This window comes from Aphidius gifuensis, linkage group LG1, assembly GCF_014905175.1.
Source record: "Aphidius gifuensis isolate YNYX2018 linkage group LG1, ASM1490517v1, whole genome shotgun sequence".
Taxonomy (NCBI): Eukaryota; Metazoa; Arthropoda; class Insecta; order Hymenoptera; family Braconidae; genus Aphidius; species Aphidius gifuensis.
The window spans coordinates 31,612,465-31,640,386 of NC_057788.1; the positions used below are offsets into that span (position 1 = coordinate 31,612,465).

The window sequence follows — 27,922 nt, forward strand, 5'->3', positions numbered from 1 at the left end:
TATTTTTTTTTTTTTGATAAAGCAATAACAACGAGTTAATTTGGGCCAATGAGAAATTGAGTAGAAATATTTTATTGATTTAGAAAACGACCTTTGGCTGCATAACAATGTCCTTTCGATAAAACGAAATCGATAAATTCGAAATACAAGGAAAATACATAGTGCTCTCTTTCTTTAACTCATTTTATTTATGATTTTTTTTTCTCTCTACCTTTCCGATTGCCTTGATGATAAGAAACAGAGGGTTGTTGATGACATGACCTAGAACAACCCCCATTGAATCAATTCATAAATCTACACAGCTGATTTCCATAACCCTTTGTTTTTTTTTTTTTTTTAAATAATAATTTCGATTTTATTGAAAAATTAAATTAATTTATTATAATAATTTGAATGTAATTAATAATTAGTATTATTAATAATTTAATAAAATAATTTTATGTATATTATTACGATTTGATTAGTTGAAAATAATTTTTTTAAATAATTTAAAAATAAAAAAAGGAAAAAAAACTAATTTAGTTTTAAAAATATATTTAATTGTATTTTTCAGCTGGGAATTTCAAAACAACCACTGTATATACGTCGACGTAAAATATATAAAAAAATAAGAGACGACCATGACGATGGCATTGGAAGAAGGGCCAGAGGGGTGTCATTAATGGGGTAAGAGGGGGAATATTATAACGATGCGACGAAACTCAAGCGTCTGCTGAAAAACGAAATCAGCGTCACTTCGTTGCGAACTTGCAAATAAGTTCGACGTCTCTACAACCCTAGGAATATTATCCAAGTTCAATTGAAGGTGAGTTTTATATTATAATTATACACTAATTACTTGAAATTTTTATTAAAAAAACTTTATCAATTTTTTAAATTGTTGTAATCCCTTGATTTGTCACGAAATATATTTCGAAAAAAAAATTTAAAACAAATTTCTATGTTGTATTTTATTGATTTATAATTTTTTTAATAGAAAAAAAATTTATTAGGAATGTAATTATGATTTTTTAGTATTTAATTAATTTATTAGAATTTTAAAAAAATTTTTTTTTAGTATAATTTCTACGTGGTCAAGTTTTAAAGTGTTTATTTTATCTGCAAATTTTTCAGGGTTAATAATAGACTGAGCCATCAGGGTTGTGTTGGGTCGATATACTCTTATTTTTTATTTTCGAAATTTATTTTTATATTTTTCATTCAATTTGTTAATATTGTTTATCTATTTGAGTGGCTTATTTCATAGAATTTTTTTTTTTCTATTATCGATTTAACGCTGCATAGTAACTGTCTTGTTTTTTTTATTTGAAATTTTTTACAACAAACATTGTTGATCAATTATAATTTAGAGAAAAGCAAGTTTTTTATTTTTTTTTTTCAAGGTAAATTTATGAGAGTAGAACGAATTTGTGGGCTAGATATTACAAGGGTATTGTTAGTTATTATTTTTGTGAAATCAAAGGAACAAAAAATAAAAAAATAAAAAATACAATTATTTTTTTCTGTCATTTTTAATTCATATTGCAATTATTTTTATGGTGCTCGTAAAAATTTATATACACCACAAAAATAATAATACACTTTTCGGTAGAAAAAAAAATAATTTACCAAAAGCGATTACAAATTTTTTTTATTTTTAATTTAATTTCGCAGTTGTTTTTCGTTTATTCTTTTATTTTTTTTTTTCTTTCATCAAGGATTGCTCCATTGCTATTTGTCAGTTCTAAAAAAAAAAACAAAATAAAAAAAAAAAAAAAACGAACCGAAACAAATGCGAATCGAAGTGAGTAAAATTTTAAACCATAGAAATTTTTTTTCAACACATGGAATTTAAAATAACACTAAAAAGTATTGTATTACATTTTTTACAATTGAAATTTGATTCATTGATTAAATTGAAAAATGATATACGGTGTCAAATGAAATTTATGAAAAACAATTTACAAATTTTAATATATAGAAATATAAAGCTTAGAAATTTTAAATATTTAAAACATTTTATTTCTATTGATACGTAAGATTCACATGACTACGCAAACGCGATCAAGTGGGTGCAGTCAAATTACGTAACTCGGGGATGCTTTGTTTAAATAATTATAATTAAAAAAAAAAAAATATTATTTATAAATTTTAATAGCCAAAATATCCTAGAATATGTACGTATTTAAATTCCATTTTTTATTTGGCTTTAATTAATTTTTTCTGACCACCATAACTCAAATTCCATGGATAAAATAAAAAAAATTTTTGTTCATCAAAGAGGGTAAATAAAAAAGCAGCAAAGTTTATAAATTTATAAATTTTTACGTCGTTTGTTGGCCTCAAATGAAACAATCAATAATGACATTGTTTATAATTTTTTTTTTGTTATAAATAACCGCGTAAAAATGAAATAAAAATTTACAAAAAATAAATAATAATTGCTGCGATTGTATAATATTTTAAGGAACGAAAAAATAAAAAAAATAAACCAGAGAATAATATATATATCCGTTAAGTATCTTGTTAGTTGTATGCGTTTATGTGGATAATTTAAAACGGAAATTGATCATTGGGTAGATGTATGTGTTGTTAAATATTAAACATGTATTGAAAAAAAAAAAAAAAAATGATACAACAATTAGAGCTTTAAAAAAATACATGGGAATAAAAATAGGGCTTGGTCAAAAGTCATGATTAAGCCCTGGCAACATGACAACAAAACTATTATTTAAATTATTTTTAAAATTTTTTTTTCCTCTTAAATATTATGATCTTTTTCTTGTTTGTGTAGTTTTTTTTTTTTCAACTTGTAATTAACACTTGCCTGTGAATTTTAACGTTAATTTAACGAAAAAAAAAAAAAAATAGAAACTATTTTAAATTTAAAATGTAATTTCAAAGAGAAATTAGAAAATAATAAAAATTATGATTTTTTTATTTTATTATTAATTGTTTGTTATGTTTTAGTTTATCACTAGGAAATATTAAATATTTATAGTAAAATCTGTTGGAAATTTTAATACGTGTTTGAGCTAAATAAACGAGCACGTTTTATTTTTTATCTATTTTTTTTATTTTTTTTTTTAGCTTTTTATGTCGGTTATTATACTTAGTCACTGTGTCAGTAAATACACTAATTTATTTCCTCATGAAATTTGATGGATATCATTGTCGAGGACAAATATATCGTCCACTTGTTTGTCTTTTATTTATTATTTTTTATTTTTATTTTGACCTCAAATTATCAATATGATATATTTGTGTATATACCTTCTGTCAATTGTATTTGTTTGACTTAAAAAAAATGTTTAAATACAGCTTATTTTATATTTAGAAGATTTTGTAGAATATAAATAGTTACATTAGAAATAAAGTTGAGTTGAATGTCTCATCTGATGAACTCTAGACATTTTTACATAAATGAAAATGAAAAAAAAAAAATCCGAAATGTTACAAAAATAAATACTTTCATTTTTTTTAAATAAATAATTAATTACTTGTATTTTTTTATACTCAACTTGATTAATAATTACAAAATTTTTTAAATAATCATGTTTTATTAAAAATAAATAAAAAAAGTTTGAAATTAAAAAAAAATCATCTAGGTATTGATTATTTCGTTAAAAAAAAATATAATTACTATAGACTATTTTTTAATGATTATAAAATTTTAATTATATTTAAACAATATTCGTAATTATAAATTATAAAATTAATTTCAACTATTTCCAATATTAATAACAAAAAAAAAAAGCTCCATCGAAATTTATTTTACCGACACAGATATAATAGTAAAATTGATTTTAAAAAAAGCTTTATTGAGCTTTAAAAGCTCTCACAAGATGGCTTTACCTAACTATTATAATTTTTATTTGAAAAAATATTTAAAAAGGAGCTTTTAATAAGAAAAAACGAACCCACGTCACTCAGATTGTTTAAAGAATTGATATAGAAAAATTACAATAAGCTTTTATTTTTTTTTCAATCAATATAAATAACAAACACTTGGTGGGAAAATATGCATTTGTAAAATGATTCTTGACGTATGTGTACATATAAATTACTGTATAAAGCTTGACCATGAAAATGATAAAATAAAATAATAAATCTACAGCTATAATTTTTTAAATTTCTTCAGAATAATTTACAATTCAAGGTTGATAAAATAATACAACAAAAATCATCTATTTCTATTTCTACATTTGTTTTTAAACTATTTTTTTTTTTATATTATTTTTACATTTAAAATCAATGTGCTTGAATTGTTTTATATATTTTTATGAATATCATAATTTAAGAATGAAAAAAAAAATGTACGTGACATTTGTCAGATATGTAAAATAAAAATAATAATTCTATTAAAAAATAAAAATTAATTCAAAGATTAAAAAATAAAATCTTGACAGTGTGTAATTTAAACAATCGTGTATATATAAAATCTTATCTTGATGAAAAATAATACCGTGTAAATGATTAAAGATAATTTTTGACAACAAAATTTCGTGGTTTTAGTTTGACCTAAAAGTCAGGGTAAAAAATAAAAAATATAAAAAAACATAATGACTCATAAAACCATGTGGTTGAAAACAATATAAATTTATTATTTTTATTAGTAAATTGGGATCAATGTGAGAGACAAAAACATGCTAATAGCTTGTGATAAATAATTTCATCGTTTCTCAGCCAAATGGCATTTGATTTTTATTTTTTTCTCAATTAATTTGAATTTTATTTTTCATTTGATTTGCCAAAATGTCATTCAAATTTGTCTGAGACTTAACCGGCTGATAACACATTATTCACATTTTTCATTTGTGAATTTATTTATGAAAAATTTACAAACGAAAAAAGTCAAAAGTTATAAATAAATAAATATAATAAATAAATTTTCTAGTCGATAATTATTAATTTTATTGTCTTTTTACAATTTTATATTCTTGTTTTTCTTGGTCAATAATTTTTGCAGTTGAGCAATTATTCTTATTATTTTTGCTATAGAAATATTTCGATTTTCACTTGCGAAAATTGCAATCTACAACAATATCAATATTAATTATTCAATATATTAACAGCAATTAATAAATTTTCTTCCTAAAAATAAAAATATAACAAAAATATTATAAAAAAAATTATAAAATAAAAAAAAAACAATCAACAACTCAATACACTTGTTAATAAAATCAGATAAGATAAAATCTTTTCGATAAACCTTAAACCACCAAAAAAAAAAAATAAAAACAATAAATTAAATTAAATAAAATTCAACTGAAACCAAGTCACATAATAATTATCAACTGATAATAAAAAATAGATAATAAAAATAAAAACAAGGGAAAAAAAAAAGGAAAATATAAATTCCACATCAAAGTAGAGAGAAAAAAAGAAAAAAAAAAAAAATATACAATTTCACGACAAGGACATTAGATGAATAATAAATACAACAATATATAAAAATAAATTTTTATAAATTTAAACAAAGGGGTGTAAAATTTTAAGCGCCATTGAACAAGGGTAGAAAATATTAATACACAAAAGCTCAACAGTGTGCAACACTCAAGGACATTAAATGACAAATTTATAAATGCGCCTGCGTTAATGCAACCTGGACATGTCTGTTAAATATATATTTTTTTTTCGTGTGCGTATAATATCGATCGTTTTTACCCTTATATTACCCTGATGTACATACAACCCTCTATGTTCTATGCGCAATAACAAAAGCGTCACACGTGCCCCACCCCAAACAGGAGCAAACCAACAAGCTGCCTGCAAAACCCAGGTATATTTACATCCCCAATATCCAGGGGGTACAAATAAAAATTTTAAAAAAGCTTGAATAAATTATTTTACACTCATTTAAATTACATAGAAATATTTCTAACAGAAATTTTCTGTCCTAGAAAATATAATAGTAATAATCTCACGCAGATTTTTTTTTTTTTTTTTTCTGTTGCACGTTTACGATATTGTACTATACCTACCACTTTTGAGCTCAGTGATAGCTTAGAGTTTGTACTGTTCACATCATAACTGAGCTAAATTAAAAAAACAATTTGGAAATATTTCTAAACATTTTTTATATATTAGAAATTGACAACAGTAATTTAGAAAAAAGGAGAGATTTAAATTCGAATTGAATTGAATTGATATTTTTCTATAATTTATTTGGAGAAATAATTATAAATTTTTTTATAATTTCAATTATAAATAATTGTGTAATTTTAGAGGAATATTAGTTTAGAATTAATAGATAAAATAGGGGTTGAAAAAAAATTTAGTTAAAATTTATATTGTGTGTTTTTTAAATTGTATGAAATTGTGTACCACACCCTGTCTATTCAATTCGGCTCATCCAGCTTCTTTTTTGATATTCACTTTGGGAAATAGTCAACTAAAAAAAATATTTATCTAACAATAAAATAGATTGATTATTAAATTTATTAATAATATTGGCATCAAGTGGTTGAATACTTGCCAAATTACAATTTTTACAATAAAACAAAAAAACAAGTTAAACAGTGAATAATTAAAATTTAAAATTAAATAACGCGGTAAATTTATTTGTCAAATTGTTTATTTATTTGTTTATTTGAATTATTAAATTTATTAATAATCATGGGTGGATGTACGTCAAAGGACACAGCATCAAGTGATGAGTATGTACAAAAAAAAAAAAAAAAACGAAAGAAAAATTTTTTAATTAATAATATAAAACGTAATTGATGTAATTTTTTTAAACTTTTTTTTTTGTTAATTTTTTTGTTATCTTGTTTAATTAAAAATATTTCAACTCGTTGAAGAAAATTAATGTTGATTTCAATCATTCCAATTGTCTTTATCGTGTTTCTCGTCTTTTGCCCTTTGAATATATTTTTTTATTTTTTATTTTCAAGTCTATTAATAGTCTATTAATAGTTACAAGCTAATTCATCATTAATTTTTTTATTTTTATAATTTACTTGCTATTTTGTTTATTATTATTTATTACTATTAATTTATTAAAATTTTTATTAATATTTATTTTAGTTGATCAAAAAATATGACGAAATTTTTCGAGTTTTTTTCGTAAGTCCCAATGTGAGCCCCGATTGCGTCAGTAAAATTAATTCGAAAAAAAAAAAAACGAACAAAAAAGTAAACGTTTATTGTTCAATTACAAAATATATATAATTTTTTAATTTTTTAATTTTTTGTTAGTATTGAGTAATGAGTCTGTTCATCACGCGACAATTATACATTTTTTCAAAAAGATGTCTTACACGGTCCCTCGTCTTTGATAGACATTTGTAAGTAAAATTAATTTAAAAAAAAAATTATATATGTTTATGTGTAGGACTAACAATTGTCTCTGAATTATAATTTATAAAATTTAATCACGTGTTAAAAAAACGGATGAATATATATATTAAAATAATCGGGATCCAAATCACGCGTTTCCTCTCCCGGAAATTGGTACAATTGTCATTTACATTTGCCAATGTCAAATGACTTCCCTCTTTTTTTTTTAAAATGATTAATTGATTTAATTTTTTATTTTCTATATAAATTTCTTTTTTGTTTTTAATTGAAAAAAACAAAACAAAAAACAAATAAATGCTGAAACAAAATAAAATCATCATTTAGTATTAAAATTATTTTGTCAATAAAAATTATCAAGTTAATATTTGTTAAAATTAAAAATGAATAAAGTACGTGTACCTTGTAATTGCAGTAAAAAAAATACAATGGTTGACCAAGCAGTATTGGACAAATTGGAAGCTGGCTATGCCAAGCTTGCTGCATCAGACAGCAAATCTTTGTTGAAGAAACATTTAACTAAAGAAATATTTGATCAGCTTAAAACTAAAAAAACATCATTTGGATCAACACTATTGGATGTTATTCAATCTGGTCTTGAAAATCATGACTCTGGTGTTGGTATTTATGCACCAGATGCTGAATCATACACTGTTTTTGGTGATTTATTTGATCCAATCATTGATGACTATCATGGTGGATTTAAAAAAACTGATAAACATCCACCAAAAGATTTTGGTGATGTTGATACCCTTGGAAATCTTGACCCAACTGTAAGTAAATAAAATATAAAATATTATTTTAAATATATATTAATTAATTATGATGATGATTATGATGATTTAACAGGGTGAATTCATTGTCTCAACTCGTGTAAGATGTGGTCGTTCACTTGAGGGTTATCCATTCAATCCATGTTTAACTGAAGCTCAATACAAAGAAATGGAAGACAAAGTATCAAGTACATTGTCAGGACTTGATGGAGAACTTAAAGGAACATTTTATCCATTAACTGGAATGAGCAAAGATGTACAACAAAAACTTATTGATGATCATTTCTTGTTTAAAGAAGGTGATCGTTTTCTTCAAACAGCAAATGCATGTCGTTATTGGCCAACTGGACGTGGTATTTATCACAATGATGCTAAAACTTTCCTTGTTTGGTGCAATGAAGAAGATCATCTTCGTATTATTTCCATGCAAATGGGTGGTGATCTTGGACAAGTAAATATAATATAATTTATAATTTCAATAATTCCAATATTTAATTTATATTAATTGTTTGTTTCGTTTTGTTTTGTCAAAAAGGTTTATCGTCGTTTGGTAACAGCTGTTAATGATATTGAAAAACGTTTACCATTTTCTCACAATGATCGTTTTGGATTTTTAACATTCTGTCCAACAAATTTGGGAACAACTGTTCGTGCATCAGTACATATTAAAGTACCAAAATTAGCAGCAAACAAAGCTAAGCTTGAAGAAGTTGCTAGTAAATTTAATCTTCAAGTACGTGGTACACGTGGTGAACACACTGAAGCCGAAGGTGGTGTTTATGATATTTCAAATAAACGTCGTCTTGGTTTGACTGAATATGATGCAGTCAAAGAAATGCATGATGGCATTGCTGAACTCATCAAAATTGAAAAAGAATTATAAATTTAATTTTTCAACTGTCAACAACAATTCCCCCCCCAAGTTGTATCGATATATATTTTCTTTTTTTTAATTTATTTTAAAAATTGAACAAAGTATATTTCACAATGTCGATGGTAATTACTATTTTTGTTTCAAAAAGTAAATTTATTTATTAAGTATTTAATGATCAAAAAAGATAAATCAAATTTACTATTTTTTTTTTTTTTTGTTTTATTCCATCGACTCTCTTGGGTGGTGCTTTAACAACCCGTTATGTTCCTTATTGATTTTATGCCAAATTAAAGAAAATAAAATAATAACAGAAAAAGAAAAATTTAAAAATAATAAATTAATTAAAAATTAAGCAGTGTGTACTATAAAAAGTGCAGCAAGTATTTCATTTTTGTTTTTGTCGTTCAATATTATATTATTTAAATTATGTCTAAATAAAATGCACTTTAATTATTGCTTATTTAATTTAAACTTGAAATTATAATAAATCAAGTAATTTAATTTATTAGATTAAAAGTAAAACCATTAGAACAGCCAAAAGAAAAATAAAATTAAATAATAAAGCAATTGTGATTTTTTGTTGTTAGTCAATGTGATTAATGACAAACCTTATTCGAATTAATAGTTGCACATCGTATTATCTTAGGCATTGATGGTTAATTACTAAAAAAAAAAAAAAAGAAAAATAATGATAAAAGTTTTATTTTCATTTAAAACATTTACCTTATTATTTTTATTATAATTCAATTTCTTTTTTGGTTGTTAAATTAAACATTTGGAATTGAAGACACATGTAGATCTACTTATGATTGGTATCCAATCAAATAAGTGGACACGTTGATTAATCATATAATAAATTTGATCTGTCACTTACCAATTAATGACTATATTTATTTTTCATTTTCCTGACTTTTTTTCAAGATTTATTTGACAATTATTTTTAGACAATAGTCTAAACTTGTTGATTGTTTTTATAACTCTTTGAGTTCTTATTTAATTTTTGTATTTTTAAAATAGAAGCTTTGTCTATTGAAAGTGAAAAGAATCAATCGCTTCCATCACCAGCCTTTCTTTTATGAAGTTCAAATATCGATCCTGAGTTTGGCAATAAAGGTAGGTCGCTCTCTTTAATACAAAACATTGATTAAAGTCTTCAAAGACAATTGTTGCTTCAATAAATTGATGATAATAATTTTTCTTTTATTTAAAACACTGTGTAATTAACCTTGTTAATAATATAATATTTATTAATTAATATAAACAAATTATCAATAAATTTTTCGATTGCAAGAAATAAATGAACAACTTTTTCATATAATTATAATTTATTTATTTGTATGTAATTATGTAAACAGGTGCATGATAAATATCTTCAGCAAAAATAATTGACAAATTATATAATACATAATTTGTAAAAAAATATACTATATATACTGCAAACTAAAATCTGACTGACTTTGGTAAAAACTATTGTTTTATATCATTAAAAAAAATTATGTAAATATCAAAAAAAATTATATTCACATTATTTGTAATTTTTTTATGATTAAATTATCAATTATAATTATATATTCAATATTTTTTTTGTTATAAAAGAAATCATGTTTTCAATTAAAAAATAATATAGGCACATAAAAGATAAAATTATTTTTTTATCGAATATTTTGTCACTGGTTTTTAGGTAATTGAATTGTCTTGATTGAAAATTTATAAAACGATAATTTCATTGATAAAGCTAAGCAACTTAATTTAGTTTTTAGAAAAAATTTTTTAAAGAATTTATGTTATTTTATGGACCACATTTAATTGATTAATATTTCGTTGTAGAAAAAAAAAAATTTAATAACGAGGTATATATAGAGAAAATAATGATGATTAACATCGATAATAAAATATGGCATTTATTCGCCTTGTCGTTCAAAGTATGCAAAATCCTGTTGAAAAAAAAGGACAGAAAAAAATTATAATAATTGTTATTTGAATGAAATTAAATAAAATAATTACCACAAGTAGAGTTGCACCAACAAGAAGCGCTTTAACCTTAACATCAAGATCAACAGGAAATGTAACACCAAATTTATCAGCATTTGAAAAAAGTTCTCTTCCAAAACCAGAAAATTTCTTTTTAATTTCACCGATTTCATGACCATCCATTGATGAAACAACAAATTCATGTTCACAGCCACAGAAACAAAATGGTCCAGATATTCTGAGAACTTTTTTATGCGATGCATCGTATACTGTAAATTCTGGAGTACATGAAATAATTTTACGTCTAATATATCCCAATTTTTCATTACCAGCATAAACATAAGCTTCCTAAAAATGAATAAAAAAATAATTAATTAATAATTAATAATGCCTAAAAATTAAATAATAATTAATTAAATAAATAATTACATCTCCAAAAAATGTAAATGGTCTTTCAATTCTGAATGCTTCCATGCCAAATCTATCATATGCACTCATTTTAAAACTTCTACGTGAACCACAACACATTCTTTCACAACAATCAGATGACTCTTGAATTGAATACAATGGTTGTCCATTAACATCAACAACACCATAACGATTTTCAAAGTGAACATCCGTAACAACTGTAAAATATATTTAATAAATTAATAATACATTTTAAATAAACAAATTAATTATTAACAAAGCAAGTCGAGTTACATACCCTCCCAAAGTTCCACTTTTTGATCAATAAATATTTTATCAACTAAAAATAAAAAACAATAATTTAATTATACATATTGTTAACTAAATAAATAATATATTTAATGATTTTTTATTTACGGGGTATAAGGTAATCCAGCCCTCGTTGAGATGTCATATTCGGCTGCGACCAACCACCTGATAATAAACAATTAAAAAAAAAAACAAATTAATATTTATTATTTAAAAAAAATATGGGGAAATTGATAATTAACCTTTTTTCATCTTCAGTTAAAAATCTAGTATACGTCTTTTTTTTTTTTCTATATTTTTTAGTTGCCTCTCGAAATAATCCTATAACACGTCTTCGAAATACTTGAATTTTCGATTTCCAAGATGTTTCGAAATACTCTGTCTCCATAACTTGTGATGAATTAAAAAATCCTAATTGTTCATCAAGACAAGTCATGGTTTTTCGATTTTCAATTTATACCCAATCACATTTTATTATTATTATTTTTTTTTTATTAAATAAATTTATTTATAAACTTAACGGTTTCGAATAATCACAAGTTGTTTTTTTTTTTTTTTTCTTCACTTTGCAAAACAAAATGACCAAGTCGTATGAAGTGACACTTTACTCTGATACATGTATGATTTTTTTTTCTCTTAAAACAAGTTTTAAATAATTTTTTATTTATTTTTTAGTGATAATGATAATTATCGTAATTTATGACCCCTCAATTTAACTTTGATGATATTGCGTGTCAACGTCATTTTGCACTGATAATATTTTTTATATATTCTTAAATTTTTAATACACAATAATTGAACTGACATATGTTTTAATTCCTTTCTCTCAGTACTCAATGAGTAGGAAAATTTTCAAGGAAACAATTCTAATATAAATTTGCATTTAATTAATAAATTTAATTCAAGATAAAAATACTGCTCAAGACACAATAAAATATCCAAGAAGAATGACAATATACATCGTAGAAATTGAGAACGTTGATTACGAAAATATGACAAAATAAAAAAAAAATAATAATCAAACAAAACAGTGGTGTACCTGAGGTTGTATCTCATTTTATTTACACAATACTGATAAGGCAATTACTTGGCTGCTTATCCCACAAAATGACAGCGACAAAATAATCATTATCTACTTAAAATGATACAACCACAGTAAGACGACTTGTCAACAAGTGAATGACATTCAATTTCGTAACTCACCATCATCATCATCATCAACACTTAACATTTAAAAAAAATTAATCATTGAATAAAACCAGTTAAAAATAATCAAACCAACATTAATCGTTAATTTAATTATAATTTTAATTTATTTGATGAATAATTTATGTGATAAATCATTGAGGCAAATTTCTAACATCAAAATAGATAACTGTGATGTTCATAAAGACTGTGATGTTCTTATCAACAGGTACGTTTTGTCAATATTACTTTTAAATAATGTTAAACAAATCGAAAAATCAAGATCTACTTGTTAAACATCTCCCTGATTTTTCAGTATCAACTGATGAATATTTGTCTTTATTAAAAATTGTGGTGCTTTTGTGACTGATCCAGGATGAGCAATTTGTTAAAAATTTCATACTGAATATTTATAATATTAATAAAAATAAATAATGACTTGCCTGGTTGTGGAACAACTGGTCCCCCAGCATAAGGATAATTTGTAATTGGAACTTCCTGCATTGGCATTGCCACTGGCATCGGCATTGGCATTGGCATTTGTCCAGTATATGGTTGCTGTTGTTGTTGTTGGGGAGGTTGATTGAATGACGATGGTGGTCCAGGATACATTGGAGGACTATCCACTGTTGGCTGTGCCATTATTGGACCATAACCAGAGGGTTTACTAGGCATCATATTGTTTTTAAATAATTATTATCCAATCTGTAAATAAATAAATAAATAAATACAATTATTAACATTTTTTTTTGTCAGAAAAATTGATGTTGTTTGTGCAATTATTTATTAATAATATGGACACAGGTCATCGGCCGGTATGTATATTCAGAGTTCATAAGACTCGTCACTCAATTTACATCTGTACTAGAATACAAATTTATTTTTGTTGTTGTTGTTGTTGTTATTTTTAAGCCAGACGTAATAATTATTGGGTTTTTTTTTTAAATAAATAATAATGATTGTAATAATCAGAAATATAAAAAAAAGTGTCTGGAATTAAATTAATTATTTTTTAAATTAAATAATCAATAAGTTGATGAAATTTTTGTTGTTTTGAATTTTTTCATTCGGTTAATGCTCTTTGATGATGACGTGTTTGACCCTTATCTCTCTGGTTAACCCAAAAAAATAAAAATAAATAAAGAGATATATAAATTATTATTTGCTCCATTGAAATTTAGGCCTGATATTTTATTTTTATGTATGCATGTATTTTGTGGGTCTAAAAAAAGAATTTTAATTTTTTTTTTTTTTTTTTTTTTACATGATGCATCGTTCAGTTATGTCTATAGGATATATTGAAATTTGAATGGTAGAAATTTATTTATTTTTTTTTTTCTACTGATGATATCATCTGCTCACTTGGTTGTGTCAGCCATTATAAAATATAAAATTATCCTGACTAAATGAATTTTGTGGAGCTCAATATAAACACAAATATAAAAATATAATTTTCATAATTTTTATATTGTTGTTAATAATTATCTGTTTATATTGAAAATTTTTAAAACAATTATTTTTGCTATTATTATTGCGTACTTGATGTAAACCTACAGGCTGATGACAATTAAACAAATTAAATCAATTTGAATTACAAAATAATTTATAAAACAAGGAAAAGAAATTTTATATGACTCATAATTCATAAAATGAATCATGCCTTGTCTTATCTACAACCAACACGACAAAAATGATTTGATAATTTTGTTAATTAAATTTTTATAAACTTTCAACGCTTCATGATATATTATTAATAATAAATTAAAATCATTATTATATATACTTTGTGTATGCTTGATTAAACATTAAAAATCTATTTAAAGAACAAAAAAAAAAAATACAACAAATCAATCTAAATAATTGAGTAAAATAGAACAGAACGCATAAAAACCATCAAAAAAATAAACTATAAAAATCATGTCATTTAGCTATATTAAACAATAATTTACAACAATTAATAATAATAATGAAAAAAAAAAAAACATACGAGGACAAATTGTTGACTTACCTGTAGCTAAATATTACTTGTCTTTATATATATATATATAAAAAAAAAAAATAAAAACAGTGCAACGTTGTTTATTATAGAGAAAAAAAAATTTACTATGAAGTTGTCAATGTATCGAGCCAATGTTCAATCACGTGAGTAAATTTAAAAAATGATTGGTTCAAATTTACCAGCGACAATGTTACAAAAGCCAATGAAATTTCATCTTGGCGAAAAATTAGTCGCGAATTGTGAACAGTAGCTTAATTATAATATTTTTTTTTTAGCGAGAAATGTGACTGACGCAGTTGATCAGTCATCACCGAGAACAACCGAAAATTACCGAGAAATAGTTGAAGCACACATTTGTAAAATTAAATACATATACATTATAATAACAACAACAATAACAATACAACAAAAAATTAATTCTTCCTTGACGTATCTATCTCTCTTTTTATATATTTTTTTTTTTCAACTTGTGTGTCTCTTTGGTGTCTATCATCTCTTCTCTCTCTCTCGCTCTCATCTCTCTTGTATATTACACACATGTAAAAAAAATATATATATAAATCTCTCACACACATGTCAAATTTATTAATAAAAATCATTAACAAATGAAAAAAAAAAAGATTGTCAAACAAGTCAATCAATAAATTTTATTCAAACAAAATATAAAATAAAACAACAACAGACATGTTTGAGGTTATGCCTAATTGTTTAAAATTTAATATAATATTTAAAAAATAGTGACAATAATTGTCAATTGGTAAATTATTATTTCTTCATAATCATCATCATCATCATCATCATCAATGTCGTTGCGGGAGGGATAGTGAAAATTCACACATATACACATACACATTGACATTATTTATCTACGAGAGAGGAAACAGAGAGAGACAGCCATAAAACGTGATACATACAGTTACATATATATAAAAAAAATTTATATACTTTTTTTTTTTTCTACATGTATATGTAAAGAGGAAAATTGAGAAAAGAAGTGTGTGGTGTAGGATTAATATAAGATGGCGTCAGTCGTCATCATGCCGTGGACATTCTGGAGGATGTGAAATTAAAAGTGCACTTTTTTAAATTAATTAAAAAAAAAAAAAAAAATCATTAGAATAATAAATTAATTATGTCTCTAAGTATTTAATTAATTGTTGGTTTTTTTTTTTTGTATATTATTTTAAACAATAATATTTGTGTTTTGATTTCGATTTTTTTGTCAATTTTCTACTACAAAATTGTCACCTTGATGATTGTGTTAATAAAAAAAATAAATAGCAATACATACCTTGTTTGGTTTTAAAAAAAAATAATATATAAATTGAGAGTGACTTTGATGGTTTTTTTTTTTTAAATAAAAAAATAATTTAAAAGTGTTTGTGTGTTGTGTTTGCGTGTGTGTGATAAAAAAATAAAAAAAAAAAGTGACAAATACGTGATTAAAATTAATTTTATTAATCATCAGACTGTAAATATTTTTAATGATTATTTAAAAATCATCGATGCCTTTGTTTGGTGTCTTGAATTATTATTATTTTGTCAAAATTGACAGAACTTTGTAGCCCTCACCAAAAAATTCCTATAAATTTATTTGTGTATTAACTTGAAAGTGAGTCGAAAAAAAAAAAAGACAACAAAAGAAAGGACATATTTTTTGGATGCATGATTAACTTGTTACATATTGATAAAAAAAAATAAAAAATCATGCGTGAATTTAAAGTTGTTGTGTTGGGCTCGGGCGGGGTAGGCAAAAGTGCTTTAACCGTACAATTTGTATCTGGTTGTTTTATGGAAAAATATGATCCAACAATTGAAGATTTTTATCGTAAAGAAATTGAAGTTGATAATTCACCATGTGTACTTGAAATACTTGATACTGCTGGTACCGAACAATTTGCAAGTATGAGAGATTTATATATTAAAAATGGACAAGGTTTTGTTGTTGTCTATAGTTTGACAAATCATCAAACATTTCAAGATATTAAAACAATGAAAGAATTAATAACACGTGTTAAAGGTACTGAAAGAGTACCAGTATTACTTGTTGCTAATAAATTGGATTTAGAACATCAACGTGAAGTTGATACTGTTGAAGGTAATTCACTTGCTCAATTATGGGGATGTCCATTTGTTGAAGCATCAGCTAAAAATCGTACAAATGTCAATGAAATGTTTGCTGAAATTGTACGTGAAATGAACATCAGTCCAGAAAAAGAAAAAAAAAGTTATTGCTGTTGCAGTGTCCTTTAATATGCAATCAAAAGCTTCAAATTTTGAAGGGCAGACTGATTAAATTACACGACACACAATATTAGACACTAAGCTCGTACAACAAATTTATAAATATTTTATCCATAACACTACTCAAGTCTTTGTCATTGTTGTAATAATTTTTAATTTTTATTTTTTATTGTTTTGTTCATCATCATCATCAACATCATCATCATCATCATCATCTACTTACAATGTTATTTTTTTTTTCCTCTGATTAATGGGACGTGCTGTGAACTCGAGAGTTTAAACAAAAAAAAAAAATTTATATAAAATTTATAATCAATGCAATGTTTATTATACGAAACAATGACGACAACTATTTCAAGTAAAAAAATGAATTTTATAATTTGACGATAAATGAAATTAAATGAAAATATTATAAAAAATAAAGCTCGTGGCTGTCGACTAGTGCCACGGCCAAATATTTTAATACACACACATGGATAGTATTATATGTAATTATTATTGTAAAATATATTTATAATCTAAGTACAAGTGGGCAATGATTTGTGTGATTTTGCTTAATCACAAATTGACAAGGTGCAAAATAACAAAACAAAAATAATTTAAAGTAATAAGGACCAACGCACGCTTCTTATAATTTTTTTTTTTTTTTACAATTAATTAATTTTGATAGACTGTCATCATACTGTCATCATCACTATCATCATTATCCCAGTCTGTAATTATTTTATAAAAATACAACGTGAAAGATAAACCAAATTGAAAAAAAAAATTTCTGCTCAATTTATAAAAAAAAAATATTATTTAAAATGTTTATTGTAATTGTTACTATTCGTCCATCTTGATAATTGATTTAAAAAATAAAAACAAGGTGCTTGATGATAAATGAGCCATATGTTTTTAAAATTAAATTACTATTCGTCCGGAAATATAATGATTATTATTGTAAATAAAATTTTTCACGTTGTCCAATAATCAATTAATTGTTTATTAATTATTTAATTTGTTTTATTGTCAATTTGCGATATGACATTATTTTACATAGAGCTACAAAGTCAATGGCTCTTTTGTCTGCTAAAATTACAACAAACAAACAACAAAAAAATCATAAAAACAAAATGAAAAAAAAAAAATAATAAAAATTTAGTTTTTAAGAATTTATATCTTATAGGATGAAAGTCAGTTCTAAGCCAATATAAATATAAATTTCATTAATTGATAAACTTTTGTCTTTATTTTTTATTTAAATTTATTTCTAACGACATACAATATCTACATTATTAATTGTTTGCTCTTTGTACGATTTTTTTTTTTAATTTTTCTTCTTCAGTCATTTCTCATATGATTATTTTAAATTTCGTTGGCTTTATTTATATTTTGTTATTATTTAAATTGCAATGCCAATGTTGATATTTATTATCAGCATTAACAGAATCTCATGAGTCACGAAATAAAAAAAAATATATCAAGTGTGAATAACATTTCCTTTTTATAATAAAATATTTCGATTAATTAAAAATCCTATTTTCTTTTTTGTCAGTTTAAAATATTTAAACAAAAAACTGCTAACAATCCAAAGCTCTTTTCTTATTAATTTTCAATAAACAATTAGTTAAAAGAAAAAAAATATAAAAATTAGCTTTTTTATAAACACACAATAATTGACTGGATTTTTGAAAAAAATTATATTAAAATTATTTCTAACACACACAAAGGGGCATCATGCAATGCTTAGATTTTTTTTCAGTCAACTGCTGTGAATATTAAAGCACATTATAGGTCAATTTATATATTTGATTATTATTATTTTATAATTGTTTATAAAAATAACAAATGGAAAGTAGTAAGGTCAATGTTATTTGAGCAAAATGAAAAATAAAATAACTAAGAATTAAAATTGGCAATCGAAATAAAGCAGAGCCATGGAGGATGTTTCTAAAATATAAAAAATAAAAAAAATAAAAAATAAAATTGATTGGATAAAATATGCTAAAAGTGAAAGGAATGCTCGTGTGTCTATTTGTAAATTGGCACCATTCCTATTGCAATTTTACAAAGTTTATACGAAAAATTGTGTGAATTTTTTATTTAGATAAAAAAAAATATTAATACAATTGATTAAATAATAATAATAGAATTTAAAAACAATTGTGTATTATTATTATTTTTCATTTTTGAATATATATTAGTCTTAATTTGTGATTACTAATAATTTTTCACTTTGTATACATAGAGTATATCACTGTGATCCTGTAGATGTTTAAATTAAAAGAAAAAAAAAAAAAAAAAAAACTCAATTTGAATGGCGTATTTAGCGATAAATTATATATTAAAAAAAAAAATTAATTAATTAATTATAAATCAGGAATAATTAGAGATTAATCGGGTAGAATGATTTTGGCCCTTAATTAATATTTAACAGTAGGAAAATCGTCATATCCGTTTAACCCAGATGCTCGTTATTATTTTCATTTTATTTTTTACTTTGCTTGAACGAGCACTGTGACAATTCAATGATCAGCAAAATAAAAAAAAAAAAAAAAACTAAATAAATATATATTATATAAACAATTAAGAAAAAAAGTAAAAAAATATTTCGCACAGGCATTTTATAATTTTTTTTTGTTTTTTTCTACTGTCAATATGAATGTGTGTGGATTTAAAATAATTTTATTTTTAAAAATACATTTCTACGCATGAGATAATTGGATAAAAAAATTGTTTAAATATATGTAAACAATGATGCTTTATTGAAGCTTATGAAAAACCACTTGATTTGTAAAATATTTTTCTAAGTGTGCCAGTGATCTATTATTAACATTTGATAAACGAAAAGAAAGAAAAATATACAAAATTTTTAAATAGAAAAAAAAAACAATATTGCGACACTTGCCTGTGTGAGCATATCATAAATCTTATCGTGGGACAATCACGTCCTCGATGATCGCACATTTTCCTACTTATCAATGTTAGAGAAAAAAAAAAAAAAATATAATAATTTATAATCGTGATTTGTTTGTCTTTTTTTTATATATAATAATATTGGTTAGCAAGTCGAATTAAACAATAAATAAACAATAATAAATTCAAATAATATGAAATTTTTTTTTAAATTTTAACACAAACAACACGATTTAGATTGTATATCGGCCTTTCAGTACTACCTGCGTTATGGTGTACGAAATATGTTATATTTTTTACAATGTGAAAAATTTGTAAATATTATAGTATCAAGTTATATATAATAAAATTAATAAAACATTAATAACAATTATCTTAAATGTCATGCTATTATATTTTTCAAAAAATATCCTCTTAATTTTTTATATTTTTTCAACTATTTATCAATTTATTTTCAGATTTTTCGATGATAAAATTACTATGGCAAGTTGTGATTATCATGAAATTATTATTTACATATTTAAAATATAATTTAATTTTTGTAATTATAAAAAATTAAATTTCATTATTCTGCAATTTTTTATAACGTAACAAAATTTGTGTCAGCATTTTTTTTTTTTCTAAAAATATTATTCAAGTAAGTATAATGACAATTTTTATTTTATTTTTACTTTATCAGTTTGATTTTTTAGTTAAAAATATAAATATCTAATTTAACTTTAATGATTACCTAAATAAAAAAAATAAAAATCTAATTTTAAAATCATCAAAATAGACTTAATGTTGGTGTATATTTATTTCGTCAACTAGAATTGATAAAATCACGTCATAATTGATAAGAATAAAAATAAAAAAAAATGTTTTATCACGACAGGAAATGTGTCATTGATAAAATTAATAACTAACAATAAAAAAAACAATTTAAATTTTACAAAACACATAATTTATTAAATAGAATAAAAAAAATATTAATTATATTTTTTGACAAAGTAAATGATGATAAAGTCGAAGAGCTACTGATGATTGTGGATTATCAATACAATGAGAAATAAATTTTTGTGTATTATTATATTGTTTATAATAATCATTACATTGTTGTTTATTTTCAAGTATTATTTCAGCACAACGATCACCAAATTCATCAATAGATTTAATGATTTTTAAATATCTATCATCAACAGATTCAACTAGACAATTATCAATGACACTCATTGTTTCATTATATATTTTTTCATAGCTATCATCAACAATACACCGATTAAGTAGCTTAAAATTATCAATAATAATATCTATCAATATATCATCATGAAGATTAGTATCAATTTGATGGATCCCCTTGGCAAAACGAGCTAGACATTTAATCATAAAACAAAATGAATTATTATCACCATGAAATTGTAAATAATACAAACAACATTTAATAGTTGCATTGATATATTTATCATACGCTTCATGTTCATCATTAAATTTAAAATAATCCCAATGAATTATTAAATATTCCCAGCCAATTCTAATGTACTCCAACTCAGTACAATTGATCATAACATGCATCAATATGTCATCATCAATATTCAACGAATCAACATCATCAACAGCTGATATTTCAATCAATACACTCTGAATTTTTCTATGATAATCTTGTACAATTTCTGTTACATCAAAATACGTTATCCAATTTTTCATAAAATAATATTTATCAATTGGTTTTAATGACGGTTCAATGTACATTATTGTCTCACGAATTTCATGGCTTGTTAAAAAATCATCACGTTCATTTAACAATAACTCAATTATTCTTATGATCATTGTTACAATCTCATTTGACATTGATTTTTTTAATTTATTATCAACATGATTACGATAATACCCTAATATTTTAGCAAATACTTTAATTAATTCTTCAAATTTTACATTAATTGTACATAAATTTACAATTTGTCGAATGTTATTTAGTATTATTTTCAAGCATGATATACTTAGCACATGATTATTATCAAGCCAATGAATATAAACATGATTTATCAACTCATCAATTGTAAATATATTTTTATCAATCATTGTTTTGATAAATAACATGTATTTTTTAGATTCCCATTGTTGATTATGATGATTCATATTTTTTAGTACAGTCAATATAATACTACTGCCATTTTTATTATCACGTATTTTCATAATTGGTGATAGTAATGATAAATCATTTGGTGATATCATAATGTTGTACTCGTTAATTCCAAAACATATATTCAACAATTCATTTAATATTTTATTTGGATTTTTAATCATGTAAAATAATATAATACGTAGATTATTTGATGATTTAATATTAACATTATGTTGAATGAATTTTTTAAATGATTCTTCAGTTTCATTTGATTCTAGTATGTTATTTCCATTGTGTTGTAATATGTAGTTTAATGTTATGTCATACATGTCTGTCAATGACTGTGTTAATACTGATTTTTTAATAGTATTAAAAACGAGTTGTTTGTATTCTTCTTGACCAGGTTTAATCATCAATCTAGTCATGTAATCCAGCAATACAACAAAATCATCTTTATCAATAAGTAAATAATTTTTTTTAATCATAAAAAATACATCATGATTCCATTCATCATTACGTTTTAATAGTTCTTTCATACAGCTTTTATTTCCATCATCAATACCATCACATAATTCTTTGATACTCATGCCATTGTATAAATTTGTTGTATTTTTTTTCATTGAAAATTGTTGAAGACACTGTAACAAATGATTCTGTTCAGTTATATTATTTTTGTCAATTAAATCTATCAACTCATGGCAATCATAGCCAATTGCTTGTTGATATGATACATCAGAACTACCATTATACTCCAAATCTGCCCAATCAAGATAAATATTAAAATCAATATTTTTAAAACATTTAAATAAACCATAAAATAATTGATTTTGTATGTTATCAAAACTAATCATTGCTTTATTTTCATCTAATTTATGAAACTTTATTTCTCTTCCAAATGATACTCGATATATATTTTCAATATTATTGATAATTGTTGTGTTATTTTTATCAACAAAACCATCAATTATTAGCTCAAGTATATTTTTTAAAATAATACCATAACGTTCACTTTTTGGCTCTTCAATAAGTTCCTCAATTTTTGTAAATTTATCATTATTCAACAACTCAATTAGCTTTTTAATATTCAAAATAAATGTATCATAATTATAATCCATGTTTGTTGTTTGTATACCATGATTTATCATGTGAATTATTTTTTTAACTGAGTTATTAATGATTTTTATTAAAAATTTAAATGCACGATTAAAATCTAATAGACCAATGCATCTATGTATTATTTCGAATAGTTCATTTGTTAAATCAAAAGGATAATAAAGTATTGATTCAGCAAGTATCATGTCATAGCCAAGTGCATATATTATTTCCATTAATAAGTAGCATGATATTGGTGGACACATATCAACCAAATGACCATTTACAAAATCTTCCATGAGATGATCTTGACATTGAAAATTTGTATTTAATATTAAATATTTAAATGCTTGAATACAGCTATTATCAATTATTGATGTATCATCATTTTTAGGAATTTTACATGATTCAAATATACTTGTTATTGTGTCACAAACATCATCAATATTATCACAATTATCATTTGTTGTTCTTGATGACAAATATCGTAATTTTCCACATTCAGAATCTTTTTTCATCAAGTAGATTTGAATTTTACGATAAAAATCATCCAAGTCATTCATGATTATGTTGTTGTTGTTGATAAATTAATCTATAATTATTAAGAAACATTAAATTATTACGTCATTGCAACATCTACGCATTAAATAAAATCATACCGGTACAGATACAAGTTGTTGTTGGTTTTTTTTCCTTCTATTTTTTATTTCTACAAATATTTTGTGCTTGCACCAGCTTGCACCAGCTTCAATAATGGTTAAAGTTTGGTATATGGATAATAGTAATGATGATCAACGTCTAGAACATCATCGAGAACCACCAAAATATCTTACTGTTGATCAACTTTTTCAAACAACTGGAGTTGAATATTTTGAGGTTAGACACAAATTAGAAGACAGCTGTTGTTATTGTCAAATGTTTATTTTGTTTTGTTTTTAGATTGATTATAAAAATTATTTGACTGATGATAAGCTAAAAAATTTAAAAGATAAACGAGGATATTCTTATGAAGATGAAATTGTTTGCTCCAAGGAATGTCTACAAAATTATGAAGAAAAGGTAAAGAAAAAAATAAATAATGAAATACATAATAGCTTTATGAGTTTATTAATTTCAGTTGAAAAATTTTTTTACTGAGCATTTGCATACTGATGAAGAGATACGTTTGGTCTTGGATGGTTCTGGATATTTTGATGTAAGAGATAATAATGATGAGTGGATCAGAATTCAAGTTGAACCAGGTGATTTGATCATAATACCATCTGGTATTTATCACAGATTTACACTTGATGTCAACGTGAGTATTTCATTCATTTGTTCATCTGGTGTATCAATTAAAATTGTAAATATTATTTTTAGAATTTTATAAAAGCCAAGAGATATTTTGTTGGTGAGCCAGTATGGCTTCCTTACAACAGACCAGCTGATAAAATGGATTGTCGACATGAATATCTTGATCGTTTGAACAAGGGTTTTTCAATAAACACAAATTAATTTCAATTGTCAACTGGACCAATTATTGATTTATCAATAAAAACAACAGCAAAAACATGTACAATATAAAATAATTTTATTACCTCATCTTGCATTTTGGTTCTTATCATATAATATAAAATATTTTGCTTAAAATTAACACAATGTATGGTGTAAATGTTTTTTTTTTTTTAATTAATTATCATACAATTAAGTGAAGATGAAATAGTTGGAAAAAATAGTAAGGCACTTAAATTTTTATTCCTCCAAATAAACAACTGAATGAAAAATAATAAATTATCATGAAATATTAACAATTAATTGCTGAATATTTTAGTCAAACAATATATAAAAATTTAAAATTAATTACGTATATTTTATGATAAAGACAAGATAATAATTGATAAGTCAATTTTCTTAATAATTAATAACATCTTAGTACTCGTTTGTGTTTGCACATAAAAAATCGATTACCTTGAAGTAAAGTCTTGTGAAATTAATAATTGTTTTTTTTTTTTTTCGAATTTAAAAGTCAGCATCAAGTCTAAATGTGTTGGTGTCACCAGAATTCATAACACCCCATTTTTGATATTCGCCAACTTTCTTTTCGAAAAAGTTTGTCTTGCCTTCCAATGAAATATTTTCCATAAAGTCAAATGGATTATCAGCATGGTATATCTATCAACAAAGCCAAAGTGTTATTAAATGTATTAAATATATAAAATTGTTGGATCAAATGAATGATGATTACCTTTTGACAGCCAAGTTCAAGTAGTAATCTATCAGCAACATATTCAATGTAACGACACATCAATGTACAATTCATACCAAGCAAAGCAACTGGCAATGCATCTGTTAAAAATTCTTTTTCAATTTCAACAGCATCCTTGATGATTGTCGTGACACGTTCAACAGAAGGTTTTTGAATAATATGTTTAAACATCAAACATGCAAAGTCACAATGAAGACCCTGAAAACAAACAACTCAATCAGTAAATTGTTAAAAAAAAAATCAAAGATTATTTAATTTACCTCGTCTCTTGAAATCATTTCATTGCTGAATGTCAAGCCTGGCATTAATCCTCTTTTTTTTAACCAAAATATTGATGCAAAACTACCACTAAAAAAAATACCTTCAACAGCAGCAAATGCAACAACTCTTTCTGGAAATGTTGCTGAATCATTACCAATCCAATTTAATGCCCAATCAGCCTTTTTTTTAACACATGGTAAATTTTCAATTGCATTAAATAAAAATTCTTTTTCATCTGGACTTCTAATGTATGTGTCAATTAATAATGAATACATTTCAGAGTGTACATTTTCAATAGCAACTTGAAAACCATAAAAACAACGTGCCTCTGTAACTTGTACTTCTTGACTGAATCTTTCAACTAAATTTTCATTGACAATACCATCTGATGCTGCAAAAAATGCCAATACATGAGATATAAAATGACGTTCATTGTCATTTAGCTTTATCCAGTCAGTCATGTCTTTTGATAAATCAACTTCTTCAACTGTCCAAAAACTAGCTTCAGCTTTTTTATACATGTTCCAAATGTCATCATATTCAATTGGAAACATGACAAATCTTCTTGGATTTTCTCTTAACAATGGCTCTTTTTGTGGGTCAAATTTGCTCAATTGTGATGATTTATCAGATGCACTGGCAATGTCTTGTAGTCCAAGATTACGAACAGCTTTCTTCAAGCTCTAAAATAAACAAATTAAAATTAAATATTAAATAATCATCATCATCATATTCTCAATCAAATCCTACACTTACATCCAATCCTTCAGCATTTTTTTTTGGTGACATACGAATTTTTTTGCTTGGTGATGATTCAGGTGTTGATTTTTTTTTTGGTGATAGCTGCAAATGACAATGTGGTGTTAATATTACGTCATGCATTCTAAGTGGGTTAGGATGCCACTAATTTTAAAACTCGACAAATTAATTTATTATTATTGCATATTAATAATTAACTTGATAAATAATTCAACAATTACATAATCCATGTGCTTTTACTCCAAAAAAAAAAAAACAAAAGAATAAATTGCCAAAAAACAAAATAGCATCAGCCATTTTCTCATGAATAAAAATAGTATTTTTCTTCATGTTAATAAATAATTAATTATTAATTAAACAAATTAAATTATAAATATACTTTGGAGCTAATAAAATGGCGGAATTAATCGTTAACGTTGCAATGTCGAGGATGACGATGATGATGAATAAAATTTATATTAAATTAATTGACAAATAAACTTACATTTTCTTTGATGGATGTGAATGCATCATTTGCAGCAACAATATTTTCCTTGGTATGTGGATGAAGAGGCATTTTGAATAATCAATTAATTTGTTTAATATTAAATTATAATTATCAACTCAGGTCAACTCAGGTGTTGTATGTCAGGCGGATCCAATTGTGTTTGAGCTGTACGTGTCGAAAAACTGCGAAAAACGACATGAAAATAATAATAAAAAGCAACAAGTCAGCGCCAAAATTGTTGATAAATCAATCTTGATTCCCATTGGTTATAATTTACAAATGGCGGTGTATCAACCAATGAAAAATCACATAAATACCGCCAATTATTTATTAACAATGATCAACAACAAATTACAGCTTTATTTGTTTAAAAAAAAACAAAAATGAATATTTAACTTGTTATTGTTCAATTTCCATAGCTAACAATAATTGTTTAAACATTTTCATTGATAAACAATTGAAGTAAATGGGGGTAATTTTACGCGCGTAAATTATTCTGTGAATTTTTATAAATAAACAAAGTTGATGAAAGTAATTTCTACATTATCGACAAGTTATTTTTAGCCAACTTCAGACTGGTTGAGCAGCTTGGTGCTTTCTAAAAAAAAAAAATTCTATACATGTTATTCTGTACATTATATCAACAATTAATTTGGTATTTTAATGTTGCGAATTTACAATTTGAAACGTAAAAAATTTTGATTAAAAGTTTATAAATACGACGACGAATAATAAATTGCAATAATGGGTAAAGCAAAAAAAGGAAAGCGGTCTAATAAGGAAGAAGATGATGATATGTTTATGTAAGTAAAAAAAAAAATATGTGTGATAAATAACATTTGATAAATATAATTATATAAATAATTAAGTATAGATTTTAATGATTATTTTATAAATTTAGCAATTGGTTAAATGATATCTTTAAATTCTGATGTAATTTGCTGGCATTGAATATTTATTTGTCACTTTGTCAGACAGTGATGCAACCTTGCCATCTGGTCAATACAGGTTATGTTAGACATGTATATTGAGCTTTCA

General features: G+C 24.1%; 7 protein-coding genes across 11 annotated transcripts in view; 4 read left to right on the forward strand and 3 right to left on the reverse strand.

Annotated features, from left to right (window-relative positions):
- The first annotated feature begins 721 nt into the window (after nucleotides 1-721).
- Nucleotides 722-9,305, forward strand: LOC122860489 (arginine kinase). Of its 2 annotated transcripts, XM_044164322.1 has the most exons (5): nucleotides 722-805; nucleotides 7,180-7,268; nucleotides 7,694-8,051; nucleotides 8,128-8,502; nucleotides 8,587-9,305. In XM_044164322.1, the coding sequence occupies exons 2-5, from the start codon at nucleotides 7,189-7,191 to the stop codon at nucleotides 8,932-8,934; spliced, it is 1,161 nt and encodes a 386-aa protein (XP_044020257.1). In that variant the 5' UTR covers nucleotides 722-805; nucleotides 7,180-7,188; the 3' UTR covers nucleotides 8,935-9,305. The 2 variants fall into 2 exon arrangements, with proteins under 2 accessions (XP_044020257.1, XP_044020258.1); XM_044164323.1 differs by lacking the exons at nucleotides 722-805; nucleotides 7,180-7,268 and adding an exon at nucleotides 4,621-6,638.
- Nucleotides 9,306-10,231: 926 nt separating this feature from the next.
- On the reverse strand, nucleotides 10,232-14,901 carry LOC122860490 (phospholipid scramblase 1-like). Of its 4 annotated transcripts, none has more exons than XM_044164324.1 (7): nucleotides 14,807-14,901; nucleotides 13,242-13,503; nucleotides 11,722-11,778; nucleotides 11,603-11,644; nucleotides 11,326-11,522; nucleotides 10,930-11,244; nucleotides 10,232-10,859 (listed from the first exon to the last, which is right to left on the reverse strand). In XM_044164324.1, exons 2-7 carry the CDS (start codon nucleotides 13,474-13,476, stop codon nucleotides 10,827-10,829), a joined length of 879 nt encoding a protein of 292 aa, XP_044020259.1. In that variant the 5' UTR covers nucleotides 13,477-13,503; nucleotides 14,807-14,901; the 3' UTR covers nucleotides 10,232-10,826. The 4 variants fall into 4 exon arrangements, with proteins under 4 accessions (XP_044020259.1, XP_044020262.1, XP_044020261.1 ...); XM_044164327.1 differs by lacking the exon at nucleotides 14,807-14,901 and adding an exon at nucleotides 14,786-14,800; XM_044164326.1 differs by lacking the exon at nucleotides 14,807-14,901 and adding an exon at nucleotides 14,338-14,496.
- A 171-nt stretch (nucleotides 14,902-15,072) lies between these two features.
- Nucleotides 15,073-20,070, forward strand: LOC122860492 (ras-related protein Rap-2a). Its single transcript, XM_044164328.1, has one exon. The coding sequence runs from the start codon at nucleotides 16,505-16,507 to the stop codon at nucleotides 17,048-17,050; it is 546 nt and encodes a 181-aa protein (XP_044020263.1). The 5' UTR covers nucleotides 15,073-16,504; the 3' UTR covers nucleotides 17,051-20,070.
- Nucleotides 20,071-20,547: 477 nt separating this feature from the next.
- On the reverse strand, nucleotides 20,548-23,990 carry LOC122860493. The gene is made up of 2 exons (XM_044164330.1): nucleotides 23,792-23,990; nucleotides 20,548-23,724 (listed from the first exon to the last, which is right to left on the reverse strand). The coding sequence occupies exon 2, from the start codon at nucleotides 23,693-23,695 to the stop codon at nucleotides 20,912-20,914; it is 2,784 nt and encodes a 927-aa protein (XP_044020265.1). The 5' UTR covers nucleotides 23,696-23,724; nucleotides 23,792-23,990; the 3' UTR covers nucleotides 20,548-20,911.
- Nucleotides 23,777-25,177, forward strand: LOC122860495 (1,2-dihydroxy-3-keto-5-methylthiopentene dioxygenase). Its single transcript, XM_044164332.1, has 4 exons — nucleotides 23,777-24,008; nucleotides 24,072-24,191; nucleotides 24,250-24,429; nucleotides 24,492-25,177. Exons 1-4 carry the CDS (start codon nucleotides 23,886-23,888, stop codon nucleotides 24,624-24,626), a joined length of 558 nt encoding a protein of 185 aa, XP_044020267.1. The 5' UTR covers nucleotides 23,777-23,885; the 3' UTR covers nucleotides 24,627-25,177.
- Nucleotides 25,131-27,071, reverse strand: LOC122860494 (ribonucleoside-diphosphate reductase subunit M2 B). The gene is made up of 5 exons (XM_044164331.1): nucleotides 26,882-27,071; nucleotides 26,395-26,481; nucleotides 25,638-26,321; nucleotides 25,357-25,575; nucleotides 25,131-25,283 (listed from the first exon to the last, which is right to left on the reverse strand). The coding sequence occupies exons 1-5, from the start codon at nucleotides 26,951-26,953 to the stop codon at nucleotides 25,131-25,133; spliced, it is 1,215 nt and encodes a 404-aa protein (XP_044020266.1). The 5' UTR covers nucleotides 26,954-27,071.
- A 390-nt stretch (nucleotides 27,072-27,461) lies between these two features.
- The window catches only part of LOC122860496 (eukaryotic translation initiation factor 5B), a 31,751-nt gene continuing 31,290 nt past the window's right edge, over nucleotides 27,462-27,922 (forward strand). Inside the window, exon 1 of the mRNA XM_044164333.1 lies at nucleotides 27,462-27,687. Within this exon, the coding sequence (XP_044020268.1) occupies nucleotides 27,629-27,687 (59 nt within the window). The 5' untranslated portion in view covers nucleotides 27,462-27,628. The remainder of the gene's footprint in view (nucleotides 27,688-27,922) is intronic.

Bases quoted from the DNA above. Each gene is read 5' to 3' on its own strand.
- LOC122860489 (XM_044164322.1), top strand. From the start codon at position 7,189: ATGAGTCTGTTCATCACGCGACAATTATACATTTTTTCAAAAAGATGT. The intron at 7,269-7,693 runs GTAAGTAAAATT...TTGTAATTGCAG, and splicing joins CTCGTCTTTGATAGACATTT to TAAAAAAAATACAATGGTTG. The intron at 8,503-8,586 runs GTAAATATAATA...TTTGTCAAAAAG, and splicing joins TGGGTGGTGATCTTGGACAA to GTTTATCGTCGTTTGGTAAC.
- LOC122860490 (XM_044164324.1), bottom strand. From the start codon at position 13,476: ATGATGCCTAGTAAACCCTCTGGTTATGGTCCAATAATGGCACAGCCA. The intron at 11,523-11,602 runs GTATGTAACTCG...TATATTTTACAG, and splicing joins AAAAGTGGAACTTTGGGAGG to TTGTTACGGATGTTCACTTT. The intron at 11,245-11,325 runs GTAATTATTTAT...ATTCATTTTTAG, and splicing joins CATTTACATTTTTTGGAGAT to GAAGCTTATGTTTATGCTGG.
- LOC122860492 (XM_044164328.1), top strand. From the start codon at position 16,505: ATGCGTGAATTTAAAGTTGTTGTGTTGGGCTCGGGCGGGGTAGGCAAA.
- LOC122860493 (XM_044164330.1), bottom strand. From the start codon at position 23,695: ATGAATGACTTGGATGATTTTTATCGTAAAATTCAAATCTACTTGATG.
- LOC122860495 (XM_044164332.1), top strand. From the start codon at position 23,886: ATGGTTAAAGTTTGGTATATGGATAATAGTAATGATGATCAACGTCTA. The intron at 24,009-24,071 runs GTTAGACACAAA...TTTTGTTTTTAG, and splicing joins CTGGAGTTGAATATTTTGAG to ATTGATTATAAAAATTATTT. The intron at 24,192-24,249 runs GTAAAGAAAAAA...TATTAATTTCAG, and splicing joins TACAAAATTATGAAGAAAAG to TTGAAAAATTTTTTTACTGA.
- LOC122860494 (XM_044164331.1), bottom strand. From the start codon at position 26,953: ATGCCTCTTCATCCACATACCAAGGAAAATATTGTTGCTGCAAATGAT. The intron at 25,576-25,637 runs GTAAATTAAATA...GTTTGTTTTCAG, and splicing joins AAATGATTTCAAGAGACGAG to GGTCTTCATTGTGACTTTGC. The intron at 25,284-25,356 runs GTAATCATCATT...CTTTGTTGATAG, and splicing joins TTGAACTTGGCTGTCAAAAG to ATATACCATGCTGATAATCC.